We start from the raw sequence: 23,753 nt of genomic DNA, 5'->3' as shown, positions 1-23,753 counted from the left end.
AATTCTCAGTCATAAGAGTAAAAGTATATTTCTGGCTATATCTTTTTTTTAAATGTCAAAACTGTCATCAATATCTTGTATTATATCCAATTCAATGAGGTGGGTCTTTCAATCTACCACTGTTTCCCTATGTGTGAGGTCTGGCTGGAACATCGTGTTTAGGCTCTTCCTGTGTTTGTATGTACTATTAAATGGCCCGATATCAATCTGCTTGACAGGAAAAAAACACAAGGTCACTGTTTTCTTACTAACAAAGGTACTGATTTAAACTGATAGATAGAATAATGTACTATATAAACACTAACAAAGCCAACTGACCTTTACTTTCAATAGGGTTTGACCATTAGTAGTTTATTACATACACACACAGACACATGCACACACACACGCAAATTCTCTCACCAGTGCTTTCTTCTCACAGAGCGAATAGACAGCCTCCAGACTTGGGTCATGGTGTAAGGGGTGAGAGTACAGTCGGTGCTCAAAGGCTTCCGTTTTTTGAATGAGTTTCTTCAGTGTATTGTCCTTGATGCCCATGTCATCAATGGGGTCCACCAAAGGAATGCCATCTGGGAAACGCTTCTCAACCTCCTGAGACAGGGGTGAGAGAGGGGAGGCCAGGACACAGAAACAATAATTAAAGGGGAATAAAAATCTAAGGGATGGTTTTCCTGTAACTGCTTTTAAAATACTTGCTTGTACCTGTATAGACTTGAACATGCGCTGTCTGTTGTCAAATGACCTGAGGTCTCTGGGTAAGTAAACACGAATAGAGCTGATAGACGTCACTAGATGTAGCATCACTGGAACCACCTGAGAAGTAAAAAGAAAAAAACAGCTGTGATTCCAGAATACAAAGAGACATTTTTAATTTTATTTATTTATTTGGGGGGGGGATGAGATACTTTATTGATCCCTATGGGGAAATTACGCTCTGCCTTGTCAGAGGCACAGACAGGAGTATTAACCCTAACACGCATGGCTTTTTGATGGTGGAGGAAACCGGAGCACCCGGAGAAAACCCACCGCAGACATTGGAAGAACATTCAAACTCCACACAGAGGACAACGTGTGATGACTCCCAAGGTTGGACAACCCGGGGTTCAAAACCCAGCACCTTCTTGCTGTGAGGCGACAGTGCTAACCACTGCGCCACCCATTAACTTAAATTAAATTAAAGTCATATTTGTTTGTCATCTTGAGAGACAATTAAATATAATGCCTATTTTATAATTCTATTTTACAATTTTATTTTTTAATTGTTATCCTCTTTCAATGTTGTATTCTGTCAATTGTGTAAACACAACATCTATTGCACGTTGTCCTTCTTGGGAGAGAGATCCCTCCTGTGTTGCTCTCCCTGAGGCTTCTTCCTACAAACCCCAATTCCAATTAAGGTGGGACGTTGTGTAAAACGTGAATAAAAACAGAATACAGTGATTTGCGAATCTTTTTCAACTTATATTCAATTGAATACATTACAAAGACAAGATATTTAATGTTCACTCATTTTGAATTTGATGCCTGCAACACTTTCCAAATAAGCTGGGACAGGGGCAACAAAAGACTGGGAAAGCTGAGGAATGCTCAAAAAACACCTGTTTGGAACATTCAGCAGGTGAACAGGTTAAATGGAAACAGGTGAGTGTCATGATTGGGTATAAGAGGAGCATCCCCAAAAGGCTCAGTCGTTCACAAGCAAGGATGGGGCGAGGTTCACCACCTTGTGAACAACTGTGTGAGCAAATAGTCCAACAGTTTAAGAGCAATGTTTCTCAATGTACAATTGCAAGGAATTTGGGGATTTCATCATCTACAGTCCATAATATCATCAAAAGATTCAGAGAATCTGGAGAAATCTCTGCACGTAAGTGGCAAGGCCGAAAAACAACATTGAATGCCTGTGACCTTCGACCCCTCAGGGGGCACTGCATTAAAAACCGACATCATTCTGTAAAGCATATTACCACGTGGGCTCAGGCAAACTTCGGAAAACCATCATCAGTTAACACAGTTCGTCGCTACATCTACAAGTGCAAGTTAAAACTCTACCATGCAAAGCGAAAGCCATATATCAACAACACCCAGAAACGCCGCCGGCTTCTCTGGGCCCGAGCTCATCTGAGATGGACTGACGCAAAGTGGAAAAGTGTGCTGTGGTCTGACGAGTCAACATTTCAAATTGTCTTTGGAAATCATGGACGTCGTGTCCTGCGGGCTAAAGAGGAAAAGGACCATCCAGATTGTTATCAGCACTAAGTCCAAAAGCCAGCATCTGTGATGGTATGGGGGTGTGTTAGTGCCCATGGCATGGGTAACTCGCACATCTGTGAAGGCACCATTAATGCTGAAAGGTACACACGGGTTTTGGAGCAACATATGCTGCCATCCAAGCGACGTCTTTTTCAGGGACGTTCCTGCTTATTTCAGCAAGACAATGCCAAGCCACATTCTGCACGTGTTACAACAGCGTGGCTTCGTAGTAAAAGAGTGCGGGTACTAGACTGGTCTGCCTGCAGTCCAGACCTGTCTCCCATTGAAAATGTGTAGCTCATTATATAGTGCAAAATACAACAATTGAGAACCTGGACTGTTGAGCAACTGAAGTCGTACATCAAGCAAGAATGGGAAAGAATTCCACCTGCAAAGCTTCAACAATTAGTGTCCTAAGTTCCCAAATGCTTATTGAGTGTTGTTAAAAGGAAAGGTGATGTAACACAGTGGTAAACATGCCCCTGTCCCAGCTTTTTTGGAACGTGTTGCAGGCATCAAATTCAAAATGAGTGAATATTTGCAAAAAAACAATAAAGTTTATCAGTTTGAACATTAAATATATTTTCTTTGTAGTGTATTCAATTGAATATAGGTCGAAAAGGATTTGCAAATCATTGTATTCTGTTTTTATTTACATTTTACACAATGTCCCAACTTCATTGGAATTGGGGTTTGTATTTTCTCTCCCTGTTAAAGCTTTTTTTAGGGAGTTGTTCCTTATCCAATGTAAAGGTCTAAGGACAGGATGTTGTGTTATCGTAAAGCCCCTTGAGGCAAATGTGTAATTTGTGTTATTTGTCTATACAAAAAAAATTGACTTGACTTATTTCTGTGTGTGTGCTGCACCCACCTGCATCTCTCCAGCCTCCCCTGGGGCAGGGGGCTTGGCAGCCTCAGTGGCAAACTCCTTTACGCTCTCCTTACTGCAGTAGAGTAAGACCTCCACCACATACAGCGGCTCTGCGTCTGGACCAGCCTAAGTAAGTTGGTGTGAATGAATTACATACATCAACATGCATGCATGCACATGTCCATGCACACACACACACTCACACACACACAAAATGTGCACACTACCTTAACGTTTGTCTTCTTTGAAAAGTTGACAACCACTCCCCATCCAAACTCAGCATCTTGAATTTTTACCTGTTGAATCAAATAAAAAGCATGACGTGACAATGATTGTCCTATTAATCCCAACATGTATGCTGTTGTGTAGGCGTGTACACCATACCTTGACAAGACGTCCAGGTTGTAAGAAAGGCAAGCAGTATTTGGGTTTTAGGATATATTCTTGGACTTCTTTGCCCAGTTTGAACAACTGCTTTCTGATTTTATAGTAGACCGTTACACTCTCCTCATTAGGGATCTCAATGGTGTGATACTCATCCTCCAACTTCTTAATCTCTATAGAAAGAGAATACAAATCGCATTTACAAAATACATTTCTACGTTGCATCTACTACTTGACAGATCAAGCCAATGGTTTATGTCAATATACTTCTTTGCCTTCTAAGAAAGGAACCAATTCCATCTAGCGCTCACAGCATGTAGACAGCCAAATGCACTGGAAAGAGATTTTATTTTATTTTTTATTTATTTTATCTTTACCCCTTTTTTCACCTCAATTTTAATTGGCCAATTACCCTATTTTCCGAGTCGTCCCGGTCTCTGCACCACCCCCTCTACCGATCCGGGGAGGGCTGCAGACTACCACATGCCTCCTTCGATACATGTGGAGTCGCCAGCCGCTTCTTTTCACCTGACAGTGAGCAGTTTCACCAGGGGGACGTAGCACGTGGGAGGACCACACTATTCCCCCCAATCCCCCCTCCCCGCTGACCAGGCACCCCGACCGACCAGAGGGAGCGCTAGTGCAGTGATCAGGACACATACCCACACCCGGCTTCTCACCAACAGACACGGCCAGTTGTGTCTGTAGGGATGCCCAACCAAGATGGAGGTAACATGGGGACTCGAACTGCTGATCCCCATGTTGGAAGGCAACGGAATAGACCGCCACGCTACCTGGACGCCCCCACAAAATACATTTCTACACCACATCTACTACTTGACAGAACAAGACAATGGTTTATTGTCAATATACTTCTTTGTTTTCTAAGGAACCACTTCCATTTAGCGCTCACAGCATGTAGACAGCCAAATGCACTGAGAAGAGATTTTAAACATGGATCTAGGTCATTTTTTCAAGCTGCTTCATAGCACATTACAAAATAAGACACCTGACATTCATATTTTGCTTGGCGTAGAGATAAACCACCATCAATACTTTCATTCAACAGTTCAAGTCCCAAGCCACCTTAGGGTTAGACTGCTCTTATTTTCACCTTAAGCATGTCGATCAACTATTCAACGAGAAAGTTGAATACAAATACATCTTAAAAAGTTCATTTTTCTTGATGGCTTTGACCAACATATTGATGAAAAACATGTGTATGTCAATGTGTTCATTGTCCAGTAGAGCAGAATCTGTAAAGTTTGTTAGAAAGGGCTGGGTATAGTTAAAAAAAAAAATTCAGTACTGGAGTCGATACCATTAGCATAGCAATACTTTTTCTGGTGCCTTAAAGTGAATATAAAGACAAAGGTGCACCATTATAATGTCTTTATGCATGCTCAATAATAAAGGGAAGGAAATCACAGAAAGCTGAATCAGTTGATCTGGAGACGTTTATTGAGAGTAACGTTTCATCACTCATCTAAGTGACCTCTTCAGCCACAACTGTCTGCAGGTATCCCCATCCCTTATAAACAATACAGTGGCATAATGACCGAAACCAATGATCGGTTTCATATGCAGATTGTCGTGACCAGGGTTACAATGGCAGTATGTACTATTGATTGTTGATGTTTACTGTAAACCAACACATACTGATCAGTACTTAAGATTTGACTCTCAGCCTCCACTGGAGCACAAACTAGGAGTCATCAGGATGCTGTACCACTGACCTGACAACATCCCCACCGACACAGTGGCCGGGAAGGGGAGAAATCCCACATTAAACAGGCCCTGGTGAAGTGTGGTTATCCTAACTGGGCCTTTGTCAAAGCCAGGAAGATGCCCACACAGTGCACCAACTGATCGAAGAGAGAAGAGAAGGATAACAGTTGCCTAAGCATAAACCAGTGGTGATTCCGTATGTGGCGGGAGTGTCGGAAAAGTTGAGACACATATTTTCCAAACATTGCGTCTCAGTTGCTTTCACACCTCAAAATATGCTGCGTCAGAAATTGGTCCACCCCAAGGATCGGGTCCCCCAGCACAAACAGAGCAATATAGTGTATGCTGTTAAGTGCCAGGAGGATTGCCATGAATTTTACATTGGGAAGACAAACGCTGGCCAAGAGGATGGCACAACACAGGAGAGCTAACACGTCAGGCCAGGACTCTGCAGTCTACATCCATCTACAGGCCAGTGGCCACTCTTTCAAGGATGAGGATGTGCACATCCTCGATTGTGAGGAACACTGGTGGAACACTGGTTTGAACGGGGAGTCGAAGAGGCCTTTTATGTGAAGAGGGAACAACCACCCCTGAACCGAGGGGGGGTCCAAAGAGTACATCTATCACCATCTTACAATGCTGTGATTTCAACTATTCTGCAATCCAAAGAAGGGTACAAGCAAGAGTTAAAGGCAAGGTTTACAAGATGGTAGTGAGACCAGCTATGGGATGTTCTGTGAATAGTACACATTGTCATTGTAATGCTAGCTAATGGTCATGGCAATCTGCATATGAAACAGTCGTTATTTTCAGTCATTATGCCACTGTGTTGTTTATAAGGGTGGGGATACCTGCGGTCAGTTGAGACTGAAGAGGTCACTTAAGACGAGTGATGAAATATTTCTCCCAATAAACGTTGTGTCCAGATGAAATGATTCAACTTTCTGTGATTTCCTTACCTGGATTATTGAGCATGCATCAAGACATAAACACAGAAGTAAAGCCACTAAAGGCTGAATTTATGTTGCACGTCACGTTGTGAAAAATGTAGCTATAATGGAAGTATTTTATGTTTTTTTTAAGTGGTCAGCAAAGTGGCACTTGTACCTCAGAAAGAGTATATGTTTATTTTTATTATTGTTTGAACTGAAAAGTTATTTTTGCAAATAAGGCAGAACACAAAGAACGCAGCTATCTACCACTACTACCGTCGCTGTGCACATGAGGCGCATCCAAATTGAGGTACCAAACAGTAGCACTTAATACTTAAAACACATTGTGGTACTTAGTAGTATCAAGGTGCTTCAGTTGGTACCTGTAAAGTACAGATTTCAGTACCCAGTCCTACTGTTAGAAAGTTCTATGTAAAATACACCCTTTGGTAGAAGGTAGCTTGGCCATCTCAACAAGTGCAGTAGTATACATCTACTGAAGTTCACATGGGTATGTACTTACTCTCCAACACTCCTGGCAAAGTTCTGATGTGTTGAAACTGATAGAAAGACTTCTCTAGCATGTATTCTGGGTTGATTTCCTCCACACGCAGCAAGTTGAGAACCATGTTGTAGGTCAGGTGGAAGGCGCTGTTCAGCGGGTCAGCAGAGCCCTTCCGGGTGTGACAGAGGGAAGAGCATTAGAGCAGAAGTTATATTTTGTTATCAAACTCCAGCTCAAAAATTTCAGAATAAAATGATATTATTATAAAAAATATACATATAATTTCATAATAGATGTAATATAATAATATATGTAATATGAATAACAAAATATATAATTATAAAAAAATAATAAAATATTGTGACTGACATTTAACTTTTATTAGGGTGTGTGGTAGACACAGGAGTCTAAATAAATGCAGACCAATTAAAATCCTTTGCTCTGGAAAGGACCCACATGGTGACTTAGCTATCACTAACTCTGAAACCCCAGAACCACAGACACGCAGTAGGCTGTTTCATCCAAGAGGACCCTGGGAGGGAGCACTGTGACTAAGCCAACATGTGGGTTCATGTTAACACAATCTCTTTCACAATCCATGCAACTCGGACAGGGCAGGACAGTTAACAGCCAAGGGCAGAGAAAAAAGTACTCCAGCACACTGGCAAGCTAATTCATTTACAACACACATTTATCCCTAGAGCCACAAGTTCAAGCCCTGGAAAAATAAAGTATTGGCTTTCCTGGCAAGCTGTGTGCATGTCTATGTGTGTTGTGAAAGTTAATAGAGCATCAGATTAACTTGGACCCAGAGAGCTAAAAGGAAAAGTTCTCTGGTAAACTCCAGTATAAATATTCAAATTGTCATCCTGAGAGTCAAGTCAAGTTAAGTCAATTTTAGTGAAAAGAGTGTGTGGCATATGGTAAGGTGCGTTAACATTTATTCATTTTCATTCATTATCCAACCCGCTTATCCTGCTCTCAGGGTTGCGGGGATGCTGGAGCCTATCCCAGCAGTCATTGGGCAGCAGGCAGGGAGACACCCTGGACAGGCCGCCAGTCAATCACAGCCCCACTCCCCAGTTATTCAGTTACAGATATATGCAATTACATGATAATAACCCTATTTTTGATTCATATAATTTATAATTATCATTCAAAAAAAATGGTTTTTTTGATTTTCCCCCTTTTCCTCCGATATACGTATGTGGAGTCACCAGCCGCTTCTTTTCACCTGACAGGGAGGAGTTTCGCCAGGGGGACGTAGTGCGTGGGAGGCTCACGCTACTCCCCCCAGTAACCCCCTCCCTCCTGAACAGGCGTCCCGACCGACCAGAGGAGGCACTAGTGTAGCGACCAGGACACATACCCACATCTGGCTTCCCACCCGCAGACACGGCCAATTGTGTCTGTAGGGACGCCCGAAGAAGCCGGAGGTAACACGGGGATTCAAACCAGCGATCCCCGTGTCGGTAGGCAACGGAATAAACCTCTACCCGGACGCCCCTAACATTTTTTAATTGTTGAAAAAAAATTGTAGACAACTGGTCAGACTGTTAATTCCAGATACCTGCAACTGAAATCTGATTGGTCAAGCAACATTTTATCAATGTTTATTAAATACTAATAAGTTCGAAGGAGCTGTGACACACAACTTTGGCAGGACAGCGTCACAGTGCGAGAAATAGTGCCTGAAATGTTCAAATTGGCTTGTACATTTTTTCCCTTAGTGAATATCTTATTATTAACAAGATGAAGCTGCTGGGTGTCAATAGCTTTAAAACACATTTCAGGTTAAATATATGGAAAAGAAATCTCAGTGTGCACACTGGAGAACCTCAGAGTGGGTCGGTGTTGACAATTTAAAATTACCATAAATAGCATAGCTTTAACTAAATAGTCAATATCACATCATAAATATGACTAGTAAGAAAGACAATATTGATGTGTTCACTTTCCTGCAGTTGTCATGGGTCAAAACCATTTACAGTCAATAACAGTTGATAACAGCAGGTTATCCAAAGGAGTTGAATCAAGTGCAACTGGACTGGTATATATCCATGAAGACGTTTCGCCTCTCGTCCAAGAGGCTTCCTCAGTTCGTGCCTTTCTGACTAGACCAAGCAAGTCTGACTGGCTGGTGATGAGACTCAGAATTTATCCTCTAGGAGTCGTTGTCAGAGCTATTGATATGCGTGGCTCTTTGTGATCCGATGTTTACCAACGCCCGTCGCTAACAGAGCCATAGATATGAGTGGCTCTTTTGTGTACGGATGTTATGGCTGCACACGTCATTATCGGAGCTATTGATATGCGTGGCTCTCTTGTGCTCTGATGTCCAGCTGCGCCCGTCGCCATCGGAACTATTGATTTGCATTGTGTAGCAGCGACGGTGGTTGGGGGTGTTAATTTCGACTTCATTGTTCAGTGGTCATGAGAGTCGTTGGAGCCGTTAGTGACCGACTGTTGTTCTTGGAGGCTAGGCTTCTTGAGTCTCCTGGGTAGAGATGAAAGGACGGCATTGTAAGTGGGAGATAGGTGGTGTCGCAGACCTCCTCCTCTGTTCCTCCATCTATGCGAAACTGGAAAAACCATCCCTCAACAGAGAAGGAGGTCTGCGACACCACCTATCTCCCACTTACAATGCCGTCCTTTCATCTCCACCCAGGAGACTCAAGAAGCCTAGCCTCCAAGAACAACAGTCGGTCACTAACGGCCCCAACGACTCTCATGACCACTGAACAATGAAGTCGAAATTAACAACCCCAACCACCGTCGCTGCTAAACAAATGCAAATCAATAGTTCCGATGGCGATGGGCGCGGCTGGACATCAGAGCACAGGAGAGCCACGCATATCAATAGCTCCGATAACGATGGGCGCGGCCATAACATCGGTACACAAAAGAGCCACTCATATCTATGGCTCTGTTCGCGACGGGCGTTGGTAAACATCTGATCACAAAGAGCCACGCATATCAATAGCTCTGACAACAGCTCCTAGAGGATAAATACTGAGTCTCATCACCAGCCAGTCAGACTAGCTTGGTCTAGTCAGAAAGGCACGAACTGAGGAAGCCTCTTGGATGAGAGGCGAAACGTCTTCACGGATATATACCAGTCCAGTTGCACTTGATTCAACTCCTTTGGATAACCATGGCCTGGATGAATGAGAACATTCACAGACATAACAGCAGGTTATAGATTAGTAAAATGTCAGCAATTAGAGAATCTAAGAGGTTAAGTTGACTTGACATTACATTTTCAGTATCTCTATATAGGTCTCTGCAGAGATTTCCAGATTTCTACATGTACAGCTAGCAGCAGCATTTAGACTAGTCATACGTGAGTAATAGATGAACGGTCACACTTTGGTATAGCCATAATTTTTTCACCAGTTGCCCCGTTTTAGATTGAAAATAGCAGTCACATCGTGGATATGTCGGATCAAAAAAATTCCTAGATAAAAACATGAAAAATAAAAATCTGTACGAGTTGTGTGGTTAGTTTCCATAGCTTGCTACAGAAAAAAAAAGATGGGATCAAACTTGAAAAATGACCAATTGGTTGCCTTGGATCTACGTAGATGTACATAGTAAATCTAACTAATGCTTATGTAGTTCAAAGTATGATGAAGTAATGCAAATCAAATATGATGAATCACTGACTTCAAAATATTCCAAGTTTTTTTCCTTTTAAATCAATAACACCACTACGTGAACATACAGTGACACACAACTGAACGACAGACAATACCTTGAGCAGCTGTTTCCCCACAGCTGGGTTCATCTTCTCATCCACCATAAAGATAATAATTCCCCTCTCGTCCATCCCTCTCCTCCCAGCACGTCCAGACATCTGGATGTACTCACCTGATGTGATCTAAACCACATGTAAACACAGAAATTACACTGAAAAAAAGCAGTTTGTGCAGGAGGCATTTCTTCCACTGGAATGCAATGTATTTGCAGAGCCGATTGACCAAAATTCAGATAATCGACAACCGTACTGAATTATTTAGATAATATAGTTAAACTAGTTGATAAAAGCAGGGCAGTTACTTTACAGACATTCAAGTTTCTCATGTGTTGTTGGACATCGGTGATTGAAAATGGACACAAAGTTTTGCAAAGAAGGGTATTTCTGATTAGCCCAGTAACTAAATATCTGAGCCTTTAGATGACAGCATAATCTAGATACCATTTTTTCCTCATAAAGAAGGCTAGGAACAACTGCTGCTGAACTCTGAATAGAATTTCCTGCATTACAGATGGCTGTGATTAATCCTTCTACTTCTTTGGGCTACAAAATAGAAAAAAAATCATGATTTCGATGCTGGGCTCAACTCGTGTATTGGATGCGAGTATGGTGCAATGAGAGAATGTGTGTAAGTGAGTTTAAGTGCCTGCGTGGAGCTTTGGCACTGTCAGAGGCACCAGATGTTCCTGATGAACCTCTTGGAGGCCAGCTTCCTTCTTGCTTTCTCCCCACGTCGGGGCATGTGCATGTGTTGCTCTGATTTTGTGCGCGTACGTGTTTTATGAGGGTGGGTGTATGAGTGCGTTTGTGCCTGGAAGCCGCATGTCCGTGTGTATGAACTCGAGACGAAGGGTCCCTCTAAGTGGCAGCAGCTTGATCCATGACTCCCGGCTCTTATAAACAATACGTGGCTGTTTCTGTGATGATATAAGCTGCCTGGCTCCCAAGCCTTATAAAGCCTTCAAAGCAAGAGGCAGCAAGGTGCCCTGAAATTGCACTCAGTTCAGTTTATGGTTTCACACCTTGCAGACAGTATAACAATATAGGATAAGGGAACTGATCCACCTGTCAGTGCCAAGAGGACAACTTCATTTGGGATAGTGTCTCTATCCATGCTCAATAATCTAGATAAGAACACCAAAGAAAGTTGAAGCAGTTCATCAGGATACGTTTATTGACAGAAACGTTTCATCACTCATCTTAGTGACCTCTTCAGTCTAAACTGACTGCAGGTATCCCCACCTTTATAAACAATACAGTTGCAAAATGACCAAAACCAACGATCAGTTTCATATGCAAATTACCGTGATCATTAACTAGAGTTTCACTGGCCATGTGTACTATTCACAGAGAATTTGGGAATTGTTGCAATCACAGCATTGTAAGATGGCGACAGATGTACTCTTAGACCCCCACCTCGGTTCAGGGATGGTTGTTCTCTCTTAACATAGATGGGGACGTTGTCAGTTCGATGGTATAGCATCCTGATGACCCCTAGTTTGTGCTCCAGTAGATGTACCACCGAGCTGACAACGTCCCAACTGACACAGCAGCTGGGGAAGGGGAGAAATCCCACATTATACAGGCCTTGGGCAAGTGTGGTTATCCTAACTGGGCATTTGTCAAAGCCAGGAAGATGCCCAAACAGTACACCAGCCAATCGAAGAGAGAAGTAGGACAACAGCTGCCTAAGCATAAACCAGTAGTGATTCCACATGTGGCGGGAGTGTTGGAAAAGTTGAGATGCGTATTTTCCAAACATCGCATCTCAGTTGCTTTCAAACGCTGTTAAGTGCCAGGAGGATTGCCATGACCTATACATTGGGGAAACTAAACAGACGCTGGCCAAGAGGATGGCACAACACAGAAGAGCTAACACTACACCCATCTATAGGCCAGTGGCCACTCTTTCAAGGATGCGGATGTTCACATCCTTGATGGTGAGGAATGCTGGTTTGTACGGGGAGTCAAAGAAATCATCTACATGGGAACGACCATCCCTGAACTGTGGGGGGTACCATCTGTCACCATCTTACAATGTTGTGATTGTAAACATTCCCAAATCCTCTGTGAATAGTACACATGGCCATCGAAATTCTAGCTAATGGTCATTGTAATTTGCATATGAAATTGATCATTGGTTTCGGTCATTATGCTTATAAGGGTGGGGATACCTGCAGTCAGTTTAGACTGAAGAGGTCACTAAGATGAGTGATGAAATGTTTCTGTCAATAAACGTATTCAGATGAACTGATTCAACTTTCGTTGATTCATTTGGGACATATTGGCAGGCTCAGGCTCAGATTAAATAACAAGAAATGTATGCATGAACTTACAAAACGGAAGCTCTTGCCATCAAACTTGCGTGCACTGGTGAAGAGCACAGTGCGTGCTGGCATGTTGATTCCCATTGCAAACGTCTCTGTGGCAAACAGTGCCTGGAGGAGTAGTGCCCATTATTCAGACAACGTCTTAAAATTCAGTTTATTATTTTGAAGGCTTCACAATATCTCATTTGATCAACTCAGCTTGATCAATCATATCACGTGTTACACTGAGTCAGTGCCAGTTCGGCTTATCAATAAGATCCTCATCAATTCTCAAGATGACTTCTTGGAAATGTTTCTAAAAATATGCCATTTGTGCATTGTGTATTATATCAAAGCTAAAAAGCAGCATGTTCTTTCTATGGTTACACTGTTGATACGGCGAGACAGCAACAAAACAAACTACCAGTTTACTGTGCCTAAGGATTCATTTTGCCTAGTTGCCTCTAGCAGCAACTAGCACTACATTTATGAAAATGAGATAACTGTTCAGCATTTTAATGTCAATTGAAACCCTCTTACTTCCATGCAAAAATGAGAGAGAATGTTAATTTCTCTTCAGCTAGCTGCAGTTTTGTATATTTTTATTAAGACACCAGATAGGACTGAGTTATCATAACTTGCTGTAAAAAGTAGTAAATTATGCACCTAAGGTCAAGTTATTAAAAGTTCTTAAAAACAATTCCCATAGCAATAAAATGGATCTATGGGGTTTAGTTCTGACCACAAGATACTAATTCACTGAGTACCAGGCGACATAATGGCCATTTACAAATCCACTCATCACTTAAAAATACAAAAATCCCTCATCAATGACCATTTCCAACCATGACTGTGTTGCCTTTATTAGGCTGGGAAAATGCTAAATCATTTGTTTAGGGGCAGTTTTAAAGTAACATCCTGTGATAATCCTACCTTGAGTAGGCCTTCAGAGAAAAGGATCTCTATGGTTTCCTTCAGTATGGGCAATAGGCCTCCGTGGTGGATACCTATACCCCTTTTTAGAAGTGGCAGCACATGCTCCACCTGGACAAAAGACACACGAGGAAGTAAGAAGGCTTAGTAGTTCTGTTATTGTTTTCATGTGTTTACTTCATATACAAGAACACTCTCCCAAACACACTGTGTAGCTTCTGACAAACCTTTTAGTTGAGGCTTGTCTAACAAAGCAGAGATGCCTGGATTTATATAATCAGGAAGAGAAAGGGCAGACATTTCTGGTGCCTTTTTTTGGGGGGGGGGCATGTATAAACTGAGGCATCTTGCCATTTAAGATAAGGGAAATTTATGGCTGGATTTGGCTGGCTATTTATAGCTGTGTGTCTACCTACTAACAACTAGGGCTGTCAAAATTGACCAAAAATGACACTCAATTCCTTCTATAAAAAAAAAAAACCATTTGAATATATTTTTGCGCATTATGTCCGTAAGAGGGCAAACCAATACAACGAGAGACATAACTACTTGTATAGGTATATTTATTTCAACATAAGCATGTATTTCTTTCCCCCTTTTTCTCCCCAATTGTATCCGGCCAATTACCCCACTCTTCCGAGCCGTCCCAATCTCTGCTCCACCCCCTCTGCTGAGCCAGGGAGGGCTGCAGACTACCACATGCCTCCTCCGATACACATGGAGTTGCCAGCCGCTTCTTTTCACTTGACAGTGAGGAGTTTCGCCAGGGGGACGTAGCGCATGGGAGGATCATGCTATTCTCCCCAGTTCCCCCTCCCCCCTGAACAGGCACCCTGACCGACCAGAGGAGGCGGTAGTGTAGTGACCAGGACACATACCCACATCCGGCTTCCCACCCGCAGACACGGCCAATTGTGTTTGTAGGGATGCCCCACCAAGCCGGAGGTAACGCGGGGATTCGAACCGCCGATCCCCATGTTGGTAGGCAACGGAATAGACCACCATGCCACCCGGACGCCCACAAACATGTATTTTAAAAGATCTACATACCTACACATTACAAAATAAACAAATAAAATAATGTCCCATACCATAAAATTTCATTTAAAGACCATAGGTTCCACAATTTTTCTGTTTTCTGACCAAAATTCTAAGTGTTCCCAAACGGGGCTTTTTAGATTGTTCGGAGTGAAAAATCGCTCTCTCTGCATCCGAGTTGGGTTGTGAACTCTCTGCCATCTTTACCACATAGTTGTTGTTCAATTATTCGCTCATTTCAGCTTGACCTAAATTTCATTTTCAACCAGTGAAAGTGATGTTGTGTGAATCCTGTCCGTCATGTTGCGTACTCAGTGTAGCAACCAAGGCCCTCGTGATGCAAGGCTGCGGTAGTGCTACTTTTTTTTTCCACAAACAAATATTAATTTTCACAATCGAATGTCTTTTTTTCCCCAATTCAATTATATATTGGAATTTGGAATATTGATTCACAGCCATACTTACAACCATTACTTCAGCAGGGCCAGTTTTCATTGAATGATTGAACACAGCAAGACCACATGACAGGAGCCCAGTGCTGAGCCTGGGTTAACTTTATGTGGCATGTGTGTACCAGTTCCATGGAGACTCTTAGACCGTCTAGCCTCAGAACATGGCGACACTGAAGGAAATGAGGAAGTGATTCTTCTCATGGTTACAAGACGCCAGAGGCAGGTTGAATGCTGCTGTCTGAAGTTGTGAATGGGTGTGGATATAAACACATCAGCTGGTTTATTGGAGTGCATGTTTGCATGTGAGAGAAGAGAAATTCTTCCGACCTGAGGTAGTTTCTTATCTTCGTCTGAAAGACAGTCGACTGCATTGTTGAAAACTTCCTCCACCAAACCTTTTTCCTCATCTGGAATGGACAAATACAGAAACAAATACAAGGCTTGACACCAGCATTTTTAGAGTTAATAAATTTGAACAACTTTTCCACTAAGCCACACAATATTTCATCTCAACTAGTCATATTACACACAATTCCTGAACCAGTGTGTTGATCCTAACAAACAATTGGCTTGGACCTACATAAGCCTGGGGTGGCAATGGCTGCTGTAAACCAATCTGACAAAAGCAAAACAGACACACAACACCAACTTTCCACCATGTATCAGACATTTAACACAGAAAGAGCAGACATCCAATGAAGACTCCTGAGGAACAGAAACATCAGTACTTGAGCTAAAATAACCATGGCAAAAAGCAACACAACCACAGAGCTAAGCAAGATAGTCTCAAGATAGATTTGCAATCATGTGACTCCTGTAGCTCAGAGACATGAATAGGCAATCTGAATCTATGCTCATCTGTCTTTGTCTCATCTGCCTGTCTGATGCTACAGTTCTGCAATACAGATCATCTGCACTCTGCCTGCAGGTCTGGGCCTTGGCATCAGTCAGTCCCTTAAGACTGAAGAAGTGCTACCCTTCCACAAACACTGCCTAGAAAGTAGCATGTGTCACAGAATGTATTAAGAGGGTAGAGTGTTTGTGACAGACCTTGTATCAGTCAGCGAGTGAGTGAGTGAGCGAGTGAGTGAGAGAGAATATTTGCTGCACACAGCAGAGAAATCGTGAGGGGTATGGATGGACGGAAGAAAGAGAAGAAAGACAGAAGGGAGAAGAAGAGGAGGGGGTGGCTGAGGGGAAAACAGGAGAGCCACGTGGCTCTCTCTCTTCACCAAGACCCTGCAGACAGACTGAGGAACTTCATTCCATAACAACCTGCCTATAAATACATACAACAGCAGTGTGGCTTTGCACAAAGCTGTATAACTAAGATGTACTTGTGCATTGAGAACTGAAGTAATTAGTTTGTTAGAAAGATAAATTAAGAAAACAATATTAACAATTACATGCCTCTGAGTTACCATTAAAAAAAACCCAAATCCTTTGATATTTCCATAAAAAGAGGTTGAGAGGGCAAATGCAGCTTGTGGTTTGGATGTAGATTTGGGAGAAAATTGGAGCTAGTTTGTGGTTAGCCATTTTACTTCCTCCCCATACTGACAATGACCAGAAGAAATGCCTCAAATAAGTCATTTTTAAGAAGTGACACATCTCTCATTGACACCCATGCATTTTTTTTTTCAACCCAGTGCCAATTATTTGGCTTTGCAAGGATAATTATGGGTCAATTTCAACTGTTAAATGGCCTAACTTTGACAAAACTTAGATGGCTGGCTCTACAATGCAATATATCAATCTTAAATCAGATGTTCAGGAATTGAGTAAGTTTGTTTATTTTAAACTGGAATAAAAAAAAAGTGCCTTTCAAGTATCAAAGAAGGTTGAATCAGTTCATCCGGACACAATGTTTATTGACAAATATGTTTCATCACTCAACTAAGTGACACCCCACCCCTTATAAACAATACAGTGCAATACTGTTTTATAACGATCAAAACCGGTCATTATGCAACTGTATTGTTTATAAGGGGTGGGATGTCACTTAGTTGAGTGATGAAACGTATCTGTAAATAAACATTGTATCCAGATGAACTGATTCAACCTTCTTTGATTTTCTTACCTGGATTATTGAGCATGCATCAAGACATGCCTTTCAAGTAACACTTCCACTTGCTGCCAGGGTAAATGAACCTTTTTTGTACCAGGTGACACTGGTACTATTGAAGCCTTATTAAACATGTCCCTTATCTAAAAAAAAAATTCCCCAAACAGGTGAAACTTGGTTGTAAAAAATGTTGAACAATCTCAGCTCAGGTTTTTCTAATTTTTTAATTTCTTTAGAAAATATTTTTTTCATGACTAAAGACAATTCAAGACTAAAGAACTCGCAAGGCTGATAGCTTTTGAAGTGCATACAGCAGGTATGAGAGATGTCATTGCTGGGTACAAAACCAAAGTATCTTATTTATAAACAAGTCAGAACGCAAAAGGAGCAGAGCAAGATGGAAGGAGCATGGCTCACCAATTACCACACATCCTCAGAGACACTTCACTGAGAAAAGCCTGAGGCAGATGGATACTGCCCAAGTCCAATACGGTGTAGTAACATCAGGCAGCATGGATAGATCCTACTTCATAAAGCATCTTGTCACTTATTCACTGAACCAAACAGCACAGAATGGCTGCACTGGCATAAGCTGTATTCATGGCATTTTGAGGGGAGCTGAATCACACACCACCCCTAGTCAATAACTCTCTCTGCATTTTAGTGAGCTGCTTTACCATTTTTTGGTCTCTTTTAGACAGGACAGAAAAGCCTCACATCAGAACAGTAGATGTTTTTTTTAAGTTGCATAATTTGGAGGGGAAGCAAGGTCATTCTTATCTATTACAAGAATATGATGAGCAATGGCATCTGTGAGCTGTATTAGCCAACTGCAGAAAGCCTCTCAGTTGACCACAGGATAACTTTGGAAGAAATGATGAGGCTAAATAGACAAAATAAACAACACACAGACTACAGCGTGTGATAAGATCATCCAAAAATCAACCCGACTGAGACAAATGAGTTATGCAATATTTCAACTCATCTGAAAAATCTTTTAAATCTTTTCTGGCAAATGTTTTCTTTCTCTACAAATCTTTCAAACCTAGTTGGATATTTTTGTGCCATTCCTCTCAACACAGATTTTTTTTTTTTTTTTACTGGAGTTAGCGGTTTCTGGGATAAAAACGATTTCATCAGTTTTCTATAAGATATGTCCAGAAATTATTTTCTTTACTATTGACAAAAAAGAAGCAACAGAAAGGACACTTCCAAATGTGTTCCCAAATTCTTTTATATACCTATCTTGGACATGTACCCAAAATCATCACATTTAGAACCATGTGACTTGGAGGAAAAAAAGGCCTCCAAGTCATATCCAGAATTCATGCTCCATAAGAAATTCAATTTGATTTCTTTCATGCTTACATATTTCTGAACAATAACTTTTTTTCTGTGGTTGGTGGAAAAGAAGCACTGGTAGGAGCCTTTAGCCACATAAAAAATAAGGAAGTAAATATTGGCCACCGCTGAGCAACTGGTTCATGGTCAGGCATAAACCTTGTAACAGGCAAGAGTATTTCACAAAATGACCAGCTCTATATCCCAACTAAATCCTTAAAGAACAATCCTGAGTACTGCGATGACACTCCTACATGGATTAATCCCACAACTGACCACATGACCTAACATGTTACCAACACACACACAAACAATTTGCACATACCACTGTTGAAGTCCAGTTTGGACACCTGCAAAGCATAGGCTTCACACTCCTTCTTGCTGAAGCTGAAAATAATCACAGGCTGAAAGTTTCTCTCCATGATCATCTTCACTATCTTGAACACGCTGGATGGCCCTGTGGAGATAACAATGCACATTTGCAAACATATACATTTGTCATAAAAATAGAAATTGAGACGTTTATATAAATGACTATTCAAACACAAAACAACCAATGGACAAAACACACCTTTAGTTCCAAATTGTCGTCCTCTATTGTTTAACTTGCCCCCAGGTCCACTACTAGTGCTAGGGCCAGTGGCATTTCTGAGCACCTCCATAGCTGTATTGAAGTTGTCCTCTCTGAAGTCTCCCTGGACATCAGCATGCAAAAGCACCATTAGATATAAGATATTACACACACCTGAAATGTGAAGACTGGTCACAACTGGATACATCTAAACAATTAGGTTAGAGACAAGAGAACCAGGATACCTCAAAATTACAGACGGCATATGAAAAGTGACATGCCAGAGGTATGTCTGTGAATGTTCTCATTCATCCAGGTTATGGTTATCCAAAGGAGTTGAATCAAGTGCAACTGGACTTGGTATATATCCGTGAAGACGTTTCGCCTCTCATCCAAGAGGCTTCCTCAGTTCGTGCCTTTCTGACTAGACCAAGCTAGTCTGACTGGCTGGTGATGAAACTCAGAATTTATCCTCTAGGAGTCGTTGTCAGAGCTATTGATATGTGTGGCTCTTTGTGATCCGATGTTTACCAACGCCCGTCGCTACCAGAGCCATAGATATGAGTGGCCATAGATATGAGATATCCTACGACGTGACCTCGTTATTCACCTGCATCCCAACTATGGAGGCTTTGGAAACTGTGAGGCAACATTTGCTACGGGACGACACTCTCCACAATAGGACCAACCTCAGCCCAGACCAGATTTGCCAACTACTGGACCTTTGCCTGAACACTACATATTTCCGATTCAGGGGCCAGTTTTTACAGACAGAAACACGGCTGTGCAATGGGCTCACCAGTATCGCCCATTGTGGCCAACTTATATATGGAAGAGGTAGAACACAGGGCCATGAACTCCTTCAGAGGAACACCTCCGAGCCACTGGTTCAGATATGTGGACGACACATGGGTCAAAATCCAAACACAAGAGGTGCAAGTGTTTACCAAACACATCAACTCAGTGGACAAGCACATTAAGTTTACAAGGGAAGACGTAAAGAACAACAGTTTGCCCTTCTTGGAATGTGACGTCCACATTGGGGAAGACAGGAGCCTCCACATTGGGGTTTAAAGGAAACCTACACACACAGACCAATATCTACTTTTCGACTCACACCACCCACTGGAACACAAACTGAGCGTCATCAGAACTTTGCAACACAGAGCTGACAATGTGCCCAGCAGCACTCAGGCCCAACGAGAAGAACACAAACACCTGAGGGGAGCTTTAAAAACCTGCGGCTACCCCAGTTGGACCTTTGTAAAAACTGCACCACGTTCCAAAAAGACCAACCAGGTGAGCGACGAGGAGAAAAGGAACAGAAGGAATAGCACAGTCATCCCGTATGTTTCTGGGGTCTCCGAGAAACTCAGGAGAATTTTTAACAAACACCGCATCACAGTATACTTCAAACCCAGCAACACACTCCAACAAAGACTGGTTCATCCCAAAGACTGTACCACACACCCAAAAAAGCAATCTGGTGTATGCTGTACAATGCAATGAGGATTGCACTGACCTATACATAGGAGAAACCAAACAACCACTACACAAACGGATGGCCCAACACAGAAGGCTAAACTCCTCAGGACAAGACTCAGCAGTCTATCTACACCTAAAGGAGAAGACACACTCCTTCAAGGACAGCAACGTACACATTTGGACAGAGAAGATAGATGGTTTGAAAGAGGGGTGAAGGAAGCCATCTATGCGAAACTGGAAAAACCATCCCTCAACAGAGGAGGAGGTCTGCGACACCACCTATCTCCCACTTACAATGCCGTCCTTTCATCTCTACCCAGCGACTCAAGAAGCCTAGCCTCCAAGAACAACAGCCAACAACTCTCATGACCACTGAATAATGAAGTCGAAACTTACACCCCCAACGACCATCGCTGCTAAACAAATGCAAATCAATAGCTCCGATGGCGACAGGCGCGGCTGGACATTGGAGCACAAGAGTCACGCATATCAATAGCTCCGATAATGGCGGGCGCAGCCAAACATCGGTACACAAAAGAGCCACTCATATCTATGGCTCTGTTAGCGACAGGCATTGGTAAACATCGGATCACAAAGAGCCAGCTCTGCAATGACTCCTAGAGGATAAATTAAGAGTCTTATCACCAGCCAGTCAGACTAGCTTGGTCTAGTCAGAAAGGCACGAACTGAGGAAGCCTCTTGGATGAGAGGCGAAACGTCTTCACGGATATATACCAAGTCCAGTTGCACTTGATTCAACTCCTTTGGATGCCAGAGGTATAAAATCCAACCTCTGTTAAAATAAAGACACCCTATCAAACAGTGGACATATTGTTGATAGCAAAGTTAACATGGTCACCCCTATGAAGGAAAGCATTTTGATTATAATTTACTCTCTATTCTATCTTTCACTAAACTTTCATTCATATACTACCCATACAGATCAGTGACAGTTGCTTGTGGAAGTCCTTACGTTCTCATCTACAACTAGATGGAGTCCATCGCCCCCTGCTGGAAAGATGTAGTGTTGAAGAGGAGTAGGACGGTACTCTGTGTACACCACATGACAGGGCTGCAGTGAGATATGAAACAGAATGAATGCATTATTGATGGAAAAATTTGAAAAATAACCTTAATTAACAATCTCACAGCATATATCTTTGAAGCTTAAGGAACTAAAGAGTTCCGCCGGAAATAAAGAGTTCTGGTGGCTTTGAAGCTTTAGGAACTAAAGAGTTCCACCAGAACTCAACCCACCTGTTTGTGGAGGTGGCAGATCCACTCAGCAAACTGTTTAGCATTAGGGATGGTTGCTGACAGGAATACATAGTGCACATTGTCAGGAAGTAGGATGATGGTCTCTTCCCACACAACACCACGCTCTGAAACACAGAAATAAAACAATTTCAAAATTATTATTAACCCTTCTCCTATCAGCAGTGGCAATCAGCAATGCATTTATGTTTTCATTCTTTATTCACCTGCATCTCTCATGTAATGGATCTCATCAAAGATGACCCATGCCACTTCTCTCATGATTTCAGAACCTCTGTACAACATGCTCCTGAGGATCTGGAACAAGAGCAAGACACCAGGTAAAACCCAAAGTTCACAACCCAGCTTCAACACCTCAGCTAAAAATAAACTAAACTACATGTTCACCACAAAAAATGTGTAAATAGTGTAATTTGTTGCAAAACAGTGATTTTTAATTTTAAATATAAGAGTTTGAAAGATACTGTTTTACTGGTTTCTGGTCAAGTACAACTCACCAGTTTCTGCTATGTGAAGGAGTTTAAAAGGAATAGATCAGGACTTCCCAAAGCCCGGACCGAACGACAAGTCAATTCGGACCCAGCCCAGACCTAGGGTTTGGCATTGTGAACCGATTCCAAGTTATTAAATTACTAATGGAATCATTAAGACATTTTAATTTTGAGTCTGCTTATCTGTTCCTAAACAAATTTCACCCGCACTAGTTTCAATACCAGGACCTGGCTATCCATCTGCATGGCTGTGCCTATAGTCATGTGAGTGTCTGGACTTGACAACATGACAAAGCGATACAATATGCATCAAAGGGCCAGATTTGAACCAAGGCCGCTGCTTCTGTGGTACGGCCTCCCGGGGGCTAACTCTACCAGGTGACGCCCCCATAAACTGTTTTTGGGGGGGGGTTTGGGGGGGTTCTCCCCTTTTTCTCCCAATTGTACTTGGCCAATTACCCCACTCTTCCGAGCTGTTCCGGTCGCTGCTCCACCCCCTCTGCTGATCCGGGGAGGGCTGCAGACTACCACGTCTCCTCCAATACATGTGGAGTGTGGAAGGCTCACACTATTTCCCTCAGTTCCCCCTCGCTCCTGAATAGGTGCCCTGACCGACCAGAGGAGGCGCTAGTGCAGTGACCAGGACACATACCCACATCCGGCTTCCCACACGCAGACATGGCCAATTGTGTCTGTAAGGACGCCCAACCAAGCCGGAGGTAACACAGGTATTTGAACCAGCGATCCCCATGCTGGTAGGCAATGGAATAGACCGCTACACTACCCGGACGCCCCCATAAACTTTGTTTTTATCTATTTATGTTGACCATTTCTTTACTGTTCCCTTTAAAAATGACCCTGTTGTGCCAAGACATAGTTAAGCCATTTTACTCCCAGTTGAAATTCCGGGATAAACTAGATTACCTTTTTAGGATATATTCACATTAGTATTACTACTTTCACAGTGGATTAAAATGGATTCACAATGCACTATGTAAGGTTATGTTAGCATACCACCAAATCAAATTCCTTGTACATGCAGACTTACTTGAGAAACTCAAAAACTTGAAACTTGAGTTACCTCTGTGGTCATTACAAGGCAGGAGGCATTAGGGTTGATAGTGACATCACCAGTCATCAGTCCTACATCCTGGAACTCTTCATACATCTCTCTGTACTTCTGGTTGGATAAGGCCTTAATGGGGCTGGTAAAGATCACTCTTTGCTTCTCCCTCAAGGCCAGTGCTATGGCATACCTGAAAGATTAGAAGACAGCAGTAGATTATGTACATTGACCAATAATAAAAAGTAGTAAGCCAAAAAAAAAGTGTGGTTACATTTGTCTGTGTATGGACAACAC

At 42.3% G+C, this 23,753-nt stretch overlaps 1 protein-coding gene across 1 annotated transcript in view; it reads right to left on the bottom strand.

The window, feature by feature from the left end:
- mtrex (Mtr4 exosome RNA helicase) overlaps positions 1-23,753 on the bottom strand; it is a 39,824-nt gene that overhangs the window by 14,021 nt on the left and 2,050 nt on the right. Inside the window, exons 6-21 of the mRNA XM_056290271.1 lie at positions 23,475-23,649; positions 22,109-22,199; positions 21,885-22,009; positions 21,601-21,699; positions 19,143-19,266; positions 18,897-19,028; positions 15,493-15,572; positions 13,676-13,786; positions 12,770-12,871; positions 10,431-10,556; positions 6,695-6,845; positions 3,509-3,681; positions 3,352-3,420; positions 3,125-3,250; positions 703-813; positions 403-591 (exon numbers count right to left, since the gene is read on the bottom strand). Coding sequence (XP_056146246.1) covers positions 403-591; positions 703-813; positions 3,125-3,250; positions 3,352-3,420; positions 3,509-3,681; positions 6,695-6,845; positions 10,431-10,556; positions 12,770-12,871; positions 13,676-13,786; positions 15,493-15,572; positions 18,897-19,028; positions 19,143-19,266; positions 21,601-21,699; positions 21,885-22,009; positions 22,109-22,199; positions 23,475-23,649 — 1,984 coding nt within the window. The remainder of the gene's footprint in view (positions 1-402; positions 592-702; positions 814-3,124; positions 3,251-3,351; positions 3,421-3,508; positions 3,682-6,694; positions 6,846-10,430; positions 10,557-12,769; positions 12,872-13,675; positions 13,787-15,492; positions 15,573-18,896; positions 19,029-19,142; positions 19,267-21,600; positions 21,700-21,884; positions 22,010-22,108; positions 22,200-23,474; positions 23,650-23,753) is intronic.

The sequence above is a fragment of the Lampris incognitus genome, chromosome 12 (genome assembly GCF_029633865.1).
Source record: "Lampris incognitus isolate fLamInc1 chromosome 12, fLamInc1.hap2, whole genome shotgun sequence".
Classification (NCBI taxonomy): Eukaryota; Metazoa; Chordata; class Actinopteri; order Lampriformes; family Lampridae; genus Lampris; species Lampris incognitus.
This window is presented reverse-complemented; position numbering and strand designations above follow the sequence as displayed.